Source organism: Lissotriton helveticus, chromosome 5_1, assembly GCF_964261635.1.
Source record: "Lissotriton helveticus chromosome 5_1, aLisHel1.1, whole genome shotgun sequence".
Taxonomy (NCBI): domain Eukaryota; kingdom Metazoa; phylum Chordata; class Amphibia; order Caudata; family Salamandridae; genus Lissotriton; species Lissotriton helveticus.
The window spans coordinates 353,693,852-353,710,068 of NC_136065.1; the positions used below are offsets into that span (position 1 = coordinate 353,693,852).

General features: G+C 45.8%; 1 protein-coding gene across 1 annotated transcript in view; it reads right to left on the minus strand.

Moving 5' to 3' along the window:
• Nucleotides 1-16,217, minus strand: part of TTC34 (tetratricopeptide repeat domain 34) — a 417,629-nt gene that overhangs the window by 350,279 nt on the left and 51,133 nt on the right. Inside the window, exon 2 of the mRNA XM_078642477.1 lies at nucleotides 8,128-8,353. Within this exon, the coding sequence (XP_078498603.1) occupies nucleotides 8,128-8,353 (226 nt within the window). The remainder of the gene's footprint in view (nucleotides 1-8,127; nucleotides 8,354-16,217) is intronic.

The following is a 16,217-nucleotide window of genomic DNA, read 5'->3' on the forward strand; positions in this document are numbered from 1 at the left end:
AGTTTTGGAACAACTAAAGCAAAACAGTTCATTTTACAGCATACAGGCAGGCCCGTGGGACCACTGCCTGCTCGTAAAATATATTTTCGCTGCCAGACCCCTTCCAGTTTGCGAGTGGCTTACCACCTACTTGAGTAGATGGTAAACTGCTAGTGTTTTGCGACCGCAATTGCAGTCGTAAAGTAATCATACATTGAAGTATGACTTGCTATTAGGAAGGGACATCCTTGGCACGCCCCTTCCTAATCACGAATCGCAAACACTATTTTGCGAGTCGATAAAAGGTTACCAACTCGCAAAATAGGGATTGTACCTGGGCCAGACCAAACTTGCGGTCGCAAACGGACCGATTTCCTGTTTGCGCCCACAAAAAATGGTCGTACAACTGGCCCTATGACTATTATAAGTAATTGGTCATTTTGCCTGCTTTACCTTCATACACAAGTAGGAAAAATGCTATCTGCAGGAAATAATATCCTAGGATTTCAAAGACCGGAAAAATAGGTTGTAAAACAGTAAGATCGAACTCTGAAAACTGATTTTAAATATTCTTACGACTGGTATTTCCACAGAGTGGGAATGCAAAGAAGATGAACCATTCACCAAATGTTCCTCAGAGATGCAGTAAAATTGTATAAAAGGAAATTATAACACCTGGCGTCAAATACAAAATAGCATATAAATTATCAGAAGTATTTTCGGGGTGTGTGAAATAAGTGTAATTTGTTATTGTGTAATTGTGTACAATTTCAGAAAAATGATGAGAAATTACAATTAATTACATAAAATGCAAATCCATCATTTAGAGCTTTATTGTAGCGCAATTTTTGACACTAGGATGCATTTGTGCTAAAAAACTCACAAAAACAGAACTGCTGTGTAAAATAGCTGCTCCCATTTTGTTTGTTTGTTTGCCTTATACCCGTGCTATTGCGTTAAATTTTGCCAGAGACTGTGGTACAGTTACACGATGTGGCGTGATGGAATCATTTTGGGAACGTCACGTATGAAGCACAAGTGTAATGCTAAATTTCAGAAATTATGCAAACTTTTCCTGCGTATTTCACATTTCTCAAAGGCCTAATGTATAAAGCCCCCTTATAAACATTACGCAATGACTGATAGACAACAGAAAACATGTGCACTGAACAAGGTGCGCTCTTCACCTGCATGTCAGTAATGGCCTGACCAATCTTAGCAAGGTGAACTGCAACACTTAGAGGCATATAAGGATGGCAGACGGACCTGCGTCCTTCCGCCACGCCCGGGGTGGAGGGACCGTCCGCAGGGGCAGCGGCGGTCCCTCCGTTGGAATTAGGATGTGACCACCACCCTGGCGGTCACATCCTGTATATTTGACATTGCGGCGGGCTCTGCTTTAAGCAGCACCCGCCGCAAAGTCAAATATGCATGCTGTGCATTTGCATGCACAAAGCGGCAGGCATCACGCGATGCCTGCCGCATTGTGCATGTAAATGCAGGGGGTACCATAGGTACCCCCCATGTGCACCCCCCACCCCCCAACACCCTGGGGGCTCGCAACGGGCCCCCAAAAACAAAAGACCACATGCTTTTCCACGGCGGAAAAGCCGTCATGGAAAAGCATGTTTCCGCCTGCATCGTAATAAGGCTGGCGGTGTCTTGCAGACACCGCCAGCACATTTGCGTACACCCACCGCGGATCAGCGGCGGACGGACTTGCCGTCCGCCGCTGATCCCAATGCCATCATAATGTGGCAGTTGGTGTTTTCCCTCACCAAGGCGGTGAATCCGCATCCTCCAGGCCGGCGTGGCTTCCGCCGGCCCGGAGGATGCAGCTTCACCGCAATCCTAATCGGCCCCTTAGTACCCAGACACCTGTTACTTTGTCCTACACATACAGTGCATCAATCTTATGATCCCAAATTTTACGCATTGCAACAGAAAATAAATAAAACTGGTGTGGGGATTCCACATTATATAACAGACAAATAATGTGCATGTCTGTCGAGCTCACAAAAAGGGGCTCTAGAGCACCAACAGTACAAGCCTACAACTCCTACTTGATCATTGGGTATGTCCCATTAAAAGAACGGAATCCCATCACCCACCAAAGTGGCATGCTTCATCATCTGGGATCTCCTCTTGGTTGCAAACCCTAGTGCGACCAAGGGCTACAAACCCCTCACTGTGAGGGAGGAGCACCTCACCTGCGTCCACCAGTTAAGCACTGACAGCTGCACACCTTAATACAGCCTGTTAACAAAACACAACTGCACAAGCATATGACCTTTGAGCAATATTAGAATTAAAGATACAGACTGATCAGCATGCTCCTGGCTGTACGTCTACACCGAATGCACCAAAACTACATGCATATGCTCACCCATCAACTGGCCAATGCAGCATGTCAAGAACATCCAATATTTCTCCTAGGTGATGGGAAACACATGCCAACTCCGGTAAAATGAGTTGGCAGTGGAGAAGTGTGGCTCGCTGGTTAGAGGAGGCAGACCTGAAGCAGAGGTCAGACCCGGGACCAGGGTTCAATTCCTGACGCGGCAGGGTCCTGAGCCCAAATATCCACGGACTCGATAATTCTCGTTTCGGTGCCTACTCGAATCACGGGTTCACACTCTGCAGCTCTGGGCATTAGCCTGCTTAATCTCCACTACGGCCCTCCCGCGGCGGGATGCCTGGCTTTCACCCTGGGGATGCCCAGTACGGGTATCTCACAGGGAAAAGCCAGGACGGGTTCCCAAGGCAAGCGCCGAGATGCCTACGGGTAATCGAGCGCTATATAAGAACGCATAATAATAATAATAATAATAATAATAAAATAACACATCCATAAATGGAGATGTGCTTGAACCACAGCTAGATGAACAGTGACAAAACACTACTATGATGATGTTGTGTAACATCACTCCACCATGGACATCCACCCACAGCTTTCATGCTGCACAACTGCGGCGGAATACAGAATGTGTGACTTGGGAGGCACAGATGACAAGACTATGGATTTGATTATGACTACCCATGGTGGCGGTGTGGGCACCGCCGCACTGGTTGTCTGACTGCCCTATTGCAAGTACCGCCAAATGACCGCTGCAAATGCCGGGGATCTGTGAGCCCTCGGCGGTGTTGCACCGGGTGTGAGGCCGCAATATGCTAGTGTTGTCGCTGGCATATTCCACCGCGAAAAGGGTGGATGTGAGGAAACAAAGGGGGACCCACAGGGCCCCCGCCTGTCCCAAGGCCTGGAGATAATCTGGCAGGCAGCCGGCGGTCGAGTTTGGAGGTGTCGGAGCGAGGCGACTGCGTGGCGGCCCGCTCTCACACCACCAAACTCGTAATCAGGCCACAAGCTAGATTTCAACAACATTTCACCACAATATGTCTGTGACAGTTTTCACTTACAATTCTGCCCTCCTCATAATCCAAAATGACAGTGATTTAGGACTCTTACAGCTATTTTTGTAAATGTCATCCTCCATCTTCTATTTCTGCGTGATTTAAGAGGATCATGTGTTGTTGTTTATAGTCACGTCGTCAGACATCCAGATGTTCAATCAGACTGCTGTCCTCATCCATGCCTGACTAACACCATCCTCTCCATCATGGACCAAGGATGGACACTGTGAAGTAGGTGATCCGAGCACATGCTGTACCCTCCTAACATGTGTGGAGAGAGTCTGAGAGGTGCCTCTGGGAAAACTAACCAGAGTGGGTTGCCAAAGAGAGTTCCAGCCACAATAAGATCTTCAGGAACAATAATATCGTTTCTGAATGCTGGCTCGACCACACTATCTGCATTCCACCTGCAGGGAAGGGATACACGTGTTTGGCATACTGAGCACCAGTTGTATTGTTTTGAAACACAAGTCATATCTGGGTGGCCAACATGTTTATGTGGTTGTGGCACCGGCACGGAAATGACGTTATCAGTTGGACTGCCTTTCTGAACACGGGCATTGAGAAGTGATGATGCTTTAGATATTGAAGTGTACGAGCTTTGCACGATTGGGCAGCATGGGCATGACTGACATGTCGGAAATAACATTCAGATTCCACTGACATGCTGTGTGATAAGTTTGCATTTTTTGTTAATCGTGTTGGTATGTATACATCTGAGCAGGTGTGTGTCCCATAATGTTTAATGTACATCTGTGAGGCTGACCTGTTCCATATCACTGGTTTTATATACATTTAAGTGAATTTAACCTGATAATTTTATTATCAAGACAATGCTTCATATGTTCTGATGTTCATCAGTCATGGGTGCCTTGGGGAGTGTCATGTCTGCATCATTCATCTGTAAACGCTCTCACAGCAGTGCTCATGTCAGCCATCTGCTCTCCTGTGAGTGAGACTCGCTCTTCAGCTGTCAAGTGCTTCACAAAAAAGAAAAAAACACCCCGGTGCAGGGTCCTCAATGTTTTCTTAAGAGCTCGGCTGCCAAGTTTGGAGAAAACCAAGATTGCCTAGTTTTAACTCACTCTCATACCTCTTTCTTCCACCTCCCTCCACTTTCAGTGCTTCCATCTTACTCGCTCAGGCTCTTTTATCTCTGTTCTCTCTTTTTGTTGATGTTTTTCTATCTTCCTTTTCCTCCTTCGTTCTCCCTTTTTGACCTTTCTCTCTTTGGCTCTGAATGATAGTGAAAAATCATTCTCTGCCAGTGCTGTCATTTACAAACACCTCCATAAATTAAGCACTGCTGCAATGGAATTTTAGCAAATAAGGTAACTTTGTCAATCCCTACAGTATGTCCAGTATTTAGCCTCACACTGGAGGACATTCCAAAACTTCTGGAAATGTATTTTCGGTCGCAAAACAATTTTAGCATCATTTACCTTTTGAGGAAATCTTGTTCCATATCCTGTCAGAGCACCTCTACGCACCTTTTAATATTCAGTCTATGCAATGCATCACAATGCGCGGTTGAATGCCAAAATATCGACCTGCAAATGGTGCTTAATTTATATATTTTTTTAAATAAGGGCCAGGGTCCTCTTCAGGTGGCCACTGCAGTTTGTTCCATCCATTGTACCCTGCCAGCGCTGCCAATGACTAATGACAGTACCAAAACAACTACTGACCCTCACACACTAGCAAGTGTAGCAAGTAATACCATTCCAGGTCCCAAAACCTACACGAATGGCTTGGGTGGCAGGAATTAGTCATTGATAATCTATAGTTAATTAATAAACAGCTGTCGGTATGCTCATCCCTAACAAGGCAGACAGCGTCATCATGTGGCAGACTGTCATAAGTGCAGGTGCCGAGCACCAAATCAAATTAAGCACTGCATGCAACAAAATAGATCACACTTGCCCACTATGATTAAGGTAAGTACATATAGGAATCATAGACTGACTGTCCTAATTTCACATAAAAAACCTAGACGGAATTGTGCAAGTCGATATACTTGCAGTCGATACTGTTCAGTGGCGTAGCTGTCACTAGTGCAGGAGGTGCCGTGGCGGACTGCGATGGGCCCGTTGCACCCCACATAGTGCTGCCTTGTATTATTTAACAAGAGAGCATCAGAAACATTTCTATTGCTTGCATTAGGACCTATGGATACTAAGCCACACAAATGATGTTGTTGCAGCTCGACATTTCTGTAAATCGGTAATCTCGGGCTAAACCCAATCCCTATCCATCTCTGCATCCCGGACCTTAAGTTCTTTGGGGTAAATTTGTGTTTGTGTTGTCCCTCCGACTGTGGTGTGAATTTGGTAGTGGTGGTAGTGGATTCATGCTACCCATGCACCAACAAGGGTGAAAAACTAAAGCCTGACGCTGAAGTAAGTGTTGTCATGCACTGCATTTACTATGATGCACCGGGGCAAACTGAGTGCTGGGATGTGAGGCAGTGTGCGCCCACCCTCCTCCTGTACCTAGGATGCGACTTGAATTACCAATAAGTAGATTGTTTTCGATTCTTTTTTTTTAGAGTCTTATATAGAGCTAACTAGACACATGAGTACCAGTTACAATACAGGCGGACACATTCATTTTTGGTACGCAAGGGGAGATTAAGTGATTTGTCCAGAATCACAGGATTTTGAGCGTCCCTGCCGAGACTCGAACCCGGTTCCCCAACTTCGAGGTCAACCGCTCTAGTCGTTGTAACAGGTGCCTATTGTACTATGTGACTCTTTTACCAGTTGTTGGGAGCAGAGGCTGGGCATGCAGGTCGAGTTTTGTATTTTTGGGGTATGGCCTGTATAATGCCTGAGTTTCCATCACTCCAGCTTCTGACAACAACTTCTGATGAGCAATACTTTCCACCAAAGTACAGCTGAGGCACTCCGAGTGTGTTATGCCCAATTATTCTACTCATTCCCATCGCTGTCCTGTATAGGTATGGGCAGAAACATGTACCACAAAGTACTTGTTCCTTAAACCATTTTATGATGTCAACAATGTTATTTTGGACACAAAGGTGATGGGAAATTTGTGTCTGCAGCTTGTTAAATTTCTGTCATTTGAAAGATGGCAGAATGTATTGCTGGTGTCTCACTATTCTACAGAGTTTTGTTTTCCGTGTAAGGGTGGATTTCATTAGTTTTGCATACCTCTGGCATTGTTGCTACATTCAATTTCTGATGCCCCCTTCACTGTGACAGAGAAGTTATGATGTCAGGGTGGCATTTCTTTGTGCCAGCAATGATTATGGGGCAAAGAGTCCCTTGGATCAATTACAATGAAGCATTTGTATTATCAGGTCAAAGTACCCAGGTCTAGTCCCAGGGAACTCCATCATATGTTTGAGATTTGGGTTTGAATGTGGCTGTAAACCACAATTATTGATATACTGCTGATGGCTGTTGAACCCACGCACATCATATGCTCGCCCTCTGGATCTTTCTGACCCAGTAAAAATCCTATTAACTCCCATATGTTGGCACCACTCTCAAAGACGGTAGTGAAGCAACTCCTGTGGGTCATGATCAGCAAAACATTCTGAAAAAAGGTCAAATATGCCTACTCTGCCATGGAAGAAATATGATGGGAAAAACAAATTTGACATTTTTCGTAAATCTATCACACTTGGTGGATTTTGCAAAATATTGCTATTTTCATTGAAATGTATGACTTTTGATCAACTCCACCCCACATACATCAGTGGACCACCGTAGACCACCACAAACCAGCAACATTTGGCGAATGTGGAAAACAACAGTTTGCTCCATTTTTAGGTTGAGCATTCAAGACCTCCTGTATATACTTTAGTATATACTTATATGTGTATGTACTTTGTGGGCTCAGGAGATCAGCCCTAGGATTTGTCTGCTTCCACTTAGAGACTTTTTTTTCTGTTCAACTGCCTCTATTTAACTGTCTTAATAGAAAACGGCCAGTAGTAGTCAGCGAACTACCAGAATTGCTTTCTGCTTAGGGACTTTCTTTTTTTATTTTTCTGGCAACTGCCTCTATTTAACTTTCTTGATTGAAAACGACCTGCAGAGGTCAGTAAAATACCAGAATCACTTTATCATTCTCTAGATTCCAGTCCATAGAAATTGTCTTCCATGAGCACCCGTAGACAATAATAAAATTTTCAAATCTTGTATTTTCAGTGAATTGACCATCGAAGGCCCTATTTTATATTAAAAAGAGAGTTTTGGACTATACCATTTCCCGCTGAAAGGCAATATTTCTCTCCATGTGTTCCAATACCTGGTGTGTCACGCAGTTTGGTGCTCATTTTCTTTCCATGTTAACGAACAGTAGATATTTCAACACCCAGGCTAATGTGCTGCATAGCTAAATACATATAAGGTCCCAAAGGTGAGACCGATTGCCTTGCAAATGCTTGTCTGATTTCACAGTTCATGAAAGAAAAATCACCCGTGCATAACAATGGCTCATTTTACCAATAAGGTATATTTTAACACAATGAACTCTCTTGTCCAAATGCCTTGTAGAGAACTGTTTTTCTTAATGGCGCATGTTTACATTAAACAAGGATTTCACATTTAACAAATGATTAATATACATTTTACACATGGTGGCACATATAGGACATTTTCCTTTAACATTAAAGGAAAAAAATCTGCTGTAAAAATTATTCATTCAACTCTATTACTAAATTGCCTGCCTTGCAACCTCTTTTCAAGCATAGGGTCCGCTTACCTGATTCCCGTCATATATGAATCCCTTTTTGAACTGCAGCAGGGCTAGCCTGGCCAGGACCGCTGATCGCTGAGGATTGCCGCTGAGGGTCAGTAAGAGCATCTTGTGGGCTTCCTCCACTCGGTCCAGTTGGTACAGTGCATCAGTGCAAAGGATGCGGGACACCTCATCCCCAGGATCCAGCTCCATCAGAAGGGATGCAAGGAGGTGTACCCCCGAAGCATCACTGCAGTGTATGAAACACATGAATTAGCAGATCAAGGGGTTGAATTATCTTCATAATCAATTTCTGAATACATTACAAGGAAGTAATAAACTAATGGTGGGACATAAAAAACAAACTTTCCATATATTTCCCCCAAAAACACAAAATGCATGTTTACTAGAGAAAATGCATCAGATGCAAAATCCTAGGCAGCTTGAGGAAGTGTATTAAAACATTACTAGATACTATAGAACTAACTGGTTATCACAAGGAACATTTATTGATAGGGGTTCATAAAAGTCTCATGTAACATTTGCAAACAATCTAGCTATGTCTATGGTAGACAGTAAAGTGTTATTCTTTAAACAAAAAAGAGGTTGTACAAAATGTTATTATTAGTTGTGTACAAGTAAGAGATCCACAATTTCCCCTTACTGGGAAGCTAGTACCCCATTGTAGGGCTTGACTCTCTAAGGATAGCAAAGCAGAGCAGTCAAAGGCCTTCTCTGGGGAGTTGGTGTGGGCAAGTAATGACCATTTGCTGACATGCATTACTAACACTCAATAAATTGTTGTCCAGTCAGCATTTCTTTTGATAAAAAGAAACATACATTTGTCACACACACACTACTAAATACGAGTTTAAATTTACAAATATATACATTAGGCAGATGGAAAATACCACAGATGAAATTATGTAATCCCCTTTGACCACCAAAGGCTCATGCAAACATATATGGTAAGTCTATTGGCTTGGTCAGAGGTTCAAGATTAACAAACCATATGTTGATGCACCATGATTTTGTGTGTAAATGCAATAATCAATAATAATCATGTGTAAATGCACTTATCAACTCCTTAAAGTCTGGAGCTCTCCCCCTTCTATTGCTGAACCCTATTTTGGCTATTTAGAGCAGTTGGCGCTTGGGGTCCATACATTCTTTTCCACATTAGGAATCCACGCAAAATGGGTGTCCTTTTTCCCCAACATCTTGGAGAGTCTAAAGGTTCTTATGGTTTGTGGATTACCCCGGAGCGGATCGAGAAAATGGCTAAAATATATCTACATTCTGACATTTTTGGGAGAAATAGGAAACAAGCATTGGCATAGCCAATAGGTCTCGCAATAGAAGAGTTTTACATTTTTCGTTTTGCAAATGGATGAGTGGCGTTGGTAATCACGATCTATATGTTGTGCTGACAGTGCAGCCAGAAAATTTACTGTGTAGAAGCGATATAGTCCGTGTGTGCGCACCAAAAGGTTACAGAGTCAAAGAGACCCTTGTTTTGCTTTTATAAAAATCCATTCTGTTAATGATAACCGTGAGTTTTACATGCGCTTGCGATAGTCAGTGCCAAAACTGTGTGTGTTTTTGTGTGTGTGTTCATGCTATCACAAATATATACAAAATGGAAAAAAAAACATGCCAGTGATGCTCTAAGCAGAGTGATAAACCCATGCTAAACCCATGCTTACAGTGAATAGTGGACACGTATGACGTGTTTGATAGCTGCCGCCCAGCAGCACTGTTTGAAAGTGGAAGTGTTTACCACTGTGCAAGATTAAAACCTATTAGCCCACCGTGAGCCACATGCAGGCGTCATAGTGAAAAGCCAGAAATATTTAAAAGTCCCTTGACCCAACCATGTAAATTCTGTGAGAAGCGCTACAAGGCTTTTATTTTGATCCGCTGTGCGAGTGCTTGCTATTAAAAGGTGCGCAGACTTCTATTAAAAATAATTGCCCAAACTCTGAAAGCATACAGCTACCTCCTCTTGTAAAGTGAAACTAATTACAGTAATCTTACTGCTTGATAACCGCCAAGTCTATTGAACGGCCGGGGGGAGTTTGAAATCTGCAGGCAGTCAGCGAGCTTTGTGCAGGGGTAATTTAAAGCGGCAGCACCCTGTGTATAACTGTGCGCATTGTTGAAAGTATCGACAGAGGGGGAAAGGTTTAACAGACCTGACATACCACCGCCATAAGTAAACCGAGGCAGGCAAAGGGCAGGTGGGGGCAGAGGGAGATACGGCATCCCACGTTTATTTATTTATTTTTTATCTGCAGTGGAGTGCATGTTAAAAAGCACGCATCCTTCGAATAACAAGCAGGGGGGAGGAGTAGGGAGCCGCATCTGAGGAGACAGAACAAGTGACGGTATCAGGGGAGCACGAGAGAGTAGGGGGGAGGAGAGCAAGAGAGGGAACCGGTGTAGCGTCGCCTTTGGGATCCACCAAACACATGCCAGGCGGAAGGCAGCAGATGGGGTGCCTGGGGCTTTGAAGTAGGGTGTCCAGAATTTCAAAGCCAAACAAGACGGAGGGCATTGCTGTGGGGAGGGGGTGGAGGAGAAATGCACACGGCGGGCAGGGGAGGGGGCGGAGCGGGGAGAGCGGCATGTCGGTGTCAAGAAGCCGGGGCCTTTGAAGTGAAGCTAATTTACAACAAGGAGTGGTGATGGACAGAGTCTCTGAATTAAGCAGAGTACTCTCACCCAGTCAAGAGATCAGGGCTAGATCCAACACCGTTTTTTAGCTCATTGCACCATCCCAGTTTCAGAACCTGGCTGTATGCAAATTAGTCTGTCCCTGGCCCAGTGCATCATGGGAACAGGGCAGACCAGACTACAAAAGCCAATTCTTACACTGGGAAGGAAACAAGCTTCCGGGGACCGGTTTCTGCCATTTCAGGCGTCTTCGGCCCAGCTTGCTTGAATCCTGATGGTGCAATGAGCAAGGGACTCACATCTGAGTATACCCTTCCACGCTTAGGGTGGACAAAATAATTTACAACAAGGAGTGGTGATGGACAGAGTCTCTGAATTAAGCAGAGTACTCTCACCCAGTCAAGAGATCAGGGCTAGATCCAACACCGTTTTTTAGCTCATTGCACCATCCCAGTTTCAGAACCTGGCTGTATGCAAATTAGTCTGTCCCTGGCCCAGTGCATCATGGGAACAGGGCAGACCAGACTACAAAAGCCAATTCTTACACTGGGAAGGAAACAAGCTTCCGGGGACCGGTTTCTGCCATTTCAGGCGTCTTCGGCCCGGCTTGCTTGAATCCTGATGGTGCAATGAGCAAGGGACTCACATCTGAGTATACCCTTCCACGCTTAGGGTGGACAAAATAATTTACAACAAGGAGTGGTGATGGACAGAGTCTCTGAATTAAGCAGAGTACTCTCACCCAGTCAAGAGATCAGGGCTAGATCCAACACCGTTTTTTAGCTCATTGCACCATCCCAGTTTCAGAACCTGGCTGTATGCAAATTAGTCTGTCCCTGGCCCAGTGCATCATGGGAACAGGGCAGACCAGACTACAAAAGCCAATTCTTACACTGGGAAGGAAACAAGCTTCCGGGGACCGGTTTCTGCCATTTCAGGCGTCTTCGGCCCGGCTTGCTTGAATCCTGATGGTGCAATGAGCAAGGGACTCACATCTGAGTATACCCTTCCACGCTTAGGGTGGACAAAATAATTTACAACAAGGAGTGGTGATGGACAGAGTCTCTGAATTAAGCAGAGTACTCTCACCCAGTCAAGAGATCAGGGCTAGATCCAACACCGTTTTTTAGCTCATTGCACCATCCCAGTTTCAGAACCTGGCTGTATGCAAATTAGTCTGTCCCTGGCCCAGTGCATCATGGGAACAGGGCAGACCAGACTACAAAAGCCAATTCTTACACTGGGAAGGAAACAAGCTTCCGGGGACCGGTTTCTGCCATTTCAGGCGTCTTCGGCCCGGCTTGCTTGAATCCTGATGGTGCAATGAGCAAGGGACTCACATCTGAGTATACCCTTCCACGCTTAGGGTGGACAAAATAATTTACAACAAGGAGTGGTGATGGACAGAGTCTCTGAATTAAGCAGAGTACTCTCACCCAGTCAAGAGATCAGGGCTAGATCCAACACCGTTTTTTAGCTCATTGCACCATCCCAGTTTCAGAACCTGGCTGTATGCAAATTAGTCTGTCCCTGGCCCAGTGCATCATGGGAACAGGGCAGACCAGACTACAAAAGCCAATTCTTACACTGGGAAGGAAACAAGCTTCCGGGGACCGGTTTCTGCCATTTCAGGCGTCTTCGGCCCGGCTTGCTTGAATCCTGATGGTGCAATGAGCAAGGGACTCACATCTGAGTATACCCTTCCACGCTTAGGGTGGACAAAATAATTTACAACAAGGAGTGGTGATGGACAGAGTCTCTGAATTAAGCAGAGTACTCTCACCCAGTCAAGAGATCAGGGCTAGATCCAACACCGTTTTTTAGCTCATTGCACCATCCCAGTTTCAGAACCTGGCTGTATGCAAATTAGTCTGTCCCTGGCCCAGTGCATCATGGGAACAGGGCAGACCAGACTACAAAAGCCAATTCTTACACTGGGAAGGAAACAAGCTTCCGGGGACCGGTTTCTGCCATTTCAGGCGTCTTCGGCCCGGCTTGCTTGAATCCTGATGGTGCAATGAGCAAGGGACTCACATCTGAGTATACCCTTCCACGCTTAGGGTGGACAAAATAATTTACAACAAGGAGTGGTGATGGACAGAGTCTCTGAATTAAGCAGAGTACTCTCACCCAGTCAAGAGATCAGGGCTAGATCCAACACCGTTTTTTAGCTCATTGCACCATCCCAGTTTCAGAACCTGGCTGTATGCAAATTAGTCTGTCCCTGGCCCAGTGCATCATGGGAACAGGGCAGACCAGACTACAAAAGCCAATTCTTACACTGGGAAGGAAACAAGCTTCCGGGGACCGGTTTCTGCCATTTCAGGCGTCTTCGGCCCGGCTTGCTTGAATCCTGATGGTGCAATGAGCAAGGGACTCACATCTGAGTATACCCTTCCACGCTTAGGGTGGACAAAATAATTTAAAACAAGGAGTGGTGATGGACAGAGTCTCTGAATTAAGCAGAGTACTCTCACCCAGTCAAGAGATCAGGGCTAGATCCAACACCGTTTTTTAGCTCATTGCACCATCCCAGTTTCAGAACCTGGCTGTATGCAAATTAGTCTGTCCCTGGCCCAGTGCATCATGGGAACAGGGCAGACCAGACTACAAAAGCCAATTCTTACACTGGGAAGGAAACAAGCTTCCGGGGACCGGTTTCTGCCATTTCAGGCGTCTTCGGCCCGGCTTGCTTGAATCCTGATGGTGCAATGAGCAAGGGACTCACATCTGAGTATACCCTTCCACGCTTAGGGTGGACAAAATAATTTACAACAAGGAGTGGTGATGGACAGAGTCTCTGAATTAAGCAGAGTACTCTCACCCAGTCAAGAGATCAGGGCTAGATCCAACACCGTTTTTTAGCTCATTGCACCATCCCAGTTTCAGAACCTGGCTGTATGCAAATTAGTCTGTCCCTGGCCCAGTGCATCATGGGAACAGGGCAGACCAGACTACAAAAGCCAATTCTTACACTGGGAAGGAAACAAGCTTCCGGGGACCGGTTTCTGCCATTTCAGGCGTCTTCGGCCCGGCTTGCTTGAATCCTGATGGTGCAATGAGCAAGGGACTCACATCTGAGTATACCCTTCCACGCTTAGGGTGGACAAAATAATTTACAACAAGGAGTGGTGATGGACAGAGTCTCTGAATTAAGCAGAGTACTCTCACCCAGTCAAGAGATCAGGGCTAGATCCAACACCGTTTTTTAGCTCATTGCACCATCCCAGTTTCAGAACCTGGCTGTATGCAAATTAGTCTGTCCCTGGCCCAGTGCATCATGGGAACAGGGCAGACCAGACTACAAAAGCCAATTCTTACACTGGGAAGGAAACAAGCTTCCGGGGACCGGTTTCTGCCATTTCAGGCGTCTTCGGCCCGGCTTGCTTGAATCCTGATGGTGCAATGAGCAAGGGACTCACATCTGAGTATACCCTTCCACGCTTAGGGTGGACAAAATAATTTACAACAAGGAGTGGTGATGGACAGAGTCTCTGAATTAAGCAGAGTACTCTCACCCAGTCAAGAGATCAGGGCTAGATCCAACACCGTTTTTTAGCTCATTGCACCATCCCAGTTTCAGAACCTGGCTGTATGCAAATTAGTCTGTCCCTGGCCCAGTGCATCATGGGAACAGGGCAGACCAGACTACAAAAGCCAATTCTTACACTGGGAAGGAAACAAGCTTCCGGGGACCGGTTTCTGCCATTTCAGGCGTCTTCGGCCCGGCTTGCTTGAATCCTGATGGTGCAATGAGCAAGGGACTCACATCTGAGTATACCCTTCCACGCTTAGGGTGGACAAAATAATTTACAACAAGGAGTGGTGATGGACAGAGTCTCTGAATTAAGCAGAGTACTCTCACCCAGTCAAGAGATCAGGGCTAGATCCAACACCGTTTTTTAGCTCATCGCACCATCCCAGTTTCAGAACCTGGCTGTATGCAAATTAGTCTGTCCCTGGCCCAGTGCATCATGGGAACAGGGCAGACCAGACTACAAAAGCCAATTCTTACACTGGGAAGGAAACAAGCTTCCGGGGACCAGTTTCTGCCATTTCAGGCGTCTTCGGCCCGGCTTGCTTGAATCCTGATGGTGCAATGAGCAAGGGACTCACATCTGAGTATACCCTTCCACGCTTAGGGTGGACAAAATAATTTACAACAAGGAGTGGTGATGGACAGAGTCTCTGAATTAAGCAGAGTACTCTCACCCAGTCAAGAGATCAGGGCTAGATCCAACACCGTTTTTTAGCTCATTGCACCATCCCAGTTTCAGAACCTGGCTGTATGCAAATTAGTCTGTCCCTGGCCCAGTGCATCATGGGAACAGGGCAGACCAGACTACAAAAGCCAATTCTTACACTGGGAAGGAAACAAGCTTCCGGGGACCGGTTTCTGCCATTTCAGGCGTCTTCGGCCCGGCTTGCTTGAATCCTGATGGTGCAATGAGCAAGGGACTCACATCTGAGTATACCCTTCCACGCTTAGGGTGGACAAAATAATTTACAACAAGGAGTGGTGATGGACAGAGTCTCTGAATTAAGCAGAGTACTCTCACCCAGTCAAGAGATCAGGGCTAGATCCAACACCGTTTTTTAGCTCATTGCACCATCCCAGTTTCAGAACCTGGCTGTATGCAAATTAGTCTGTCCCTGGCCCAGTGCATCATGGGAACAGGGCAGACCAGACTACAAAAGCCAATTCTTACACTGGGAAGGAAACAAGCTTCCGGGGACCGGTTTCTGCCATTTCAGGCGTCTTCGGCCCGGCTTGCTTGAATCCTGATGGTGCAATGAGCAAGGGACTCACATCTGAGTATACCCTTCCACGCTTAGGGTGGACAAAATAATTTACAACAAGGAGTGGTGATGGACAGAGTCTCTGAATTAAGCAGAGTACTCTCACCCAGTCAAGAGATCAGGGCTAGATCCAACACCGTTTTTTAGCTCATTGCACCATCCCAGTTTCAGAACCTGGCTGTATGCAAATTAGTCTGTCCCTGGCCCAGTGCATCATGGGAACAGGGCAGACCAGACTACAAAAGCCAATTCTTACACTGGGAAGGAAACAAGCTTCCGGGGACCGGTTTCTGCCATTTCAGGCCTCTTCGGCCCGTCTTGCATGAATCCTGATGTTGCAATGAGCAAGGGACTTCACTTCAAAAGGCTTCACTTCAAAAGGTGTCGGAGGAATGCGGCTGAGGGAGATTGTGGCTGTGCACGCGCTTTTAAGCTCAATGCACATGCGCATTGAGCTTAAAAGTCACGGGCACTGCAAGGAATCGCCACGATTCCTTGCTTCTTACTTAAAAGTTGTTTAAGCTGCAATAGGCTCACAAGCTCGATGCGCATGCGCATCGACAGGCGAGACCTAAAAAGTGTGCCACAAAAAAGGACTGGTTTTCCCTAGAAATGGTATCAACAAAAAGTTTTGTATG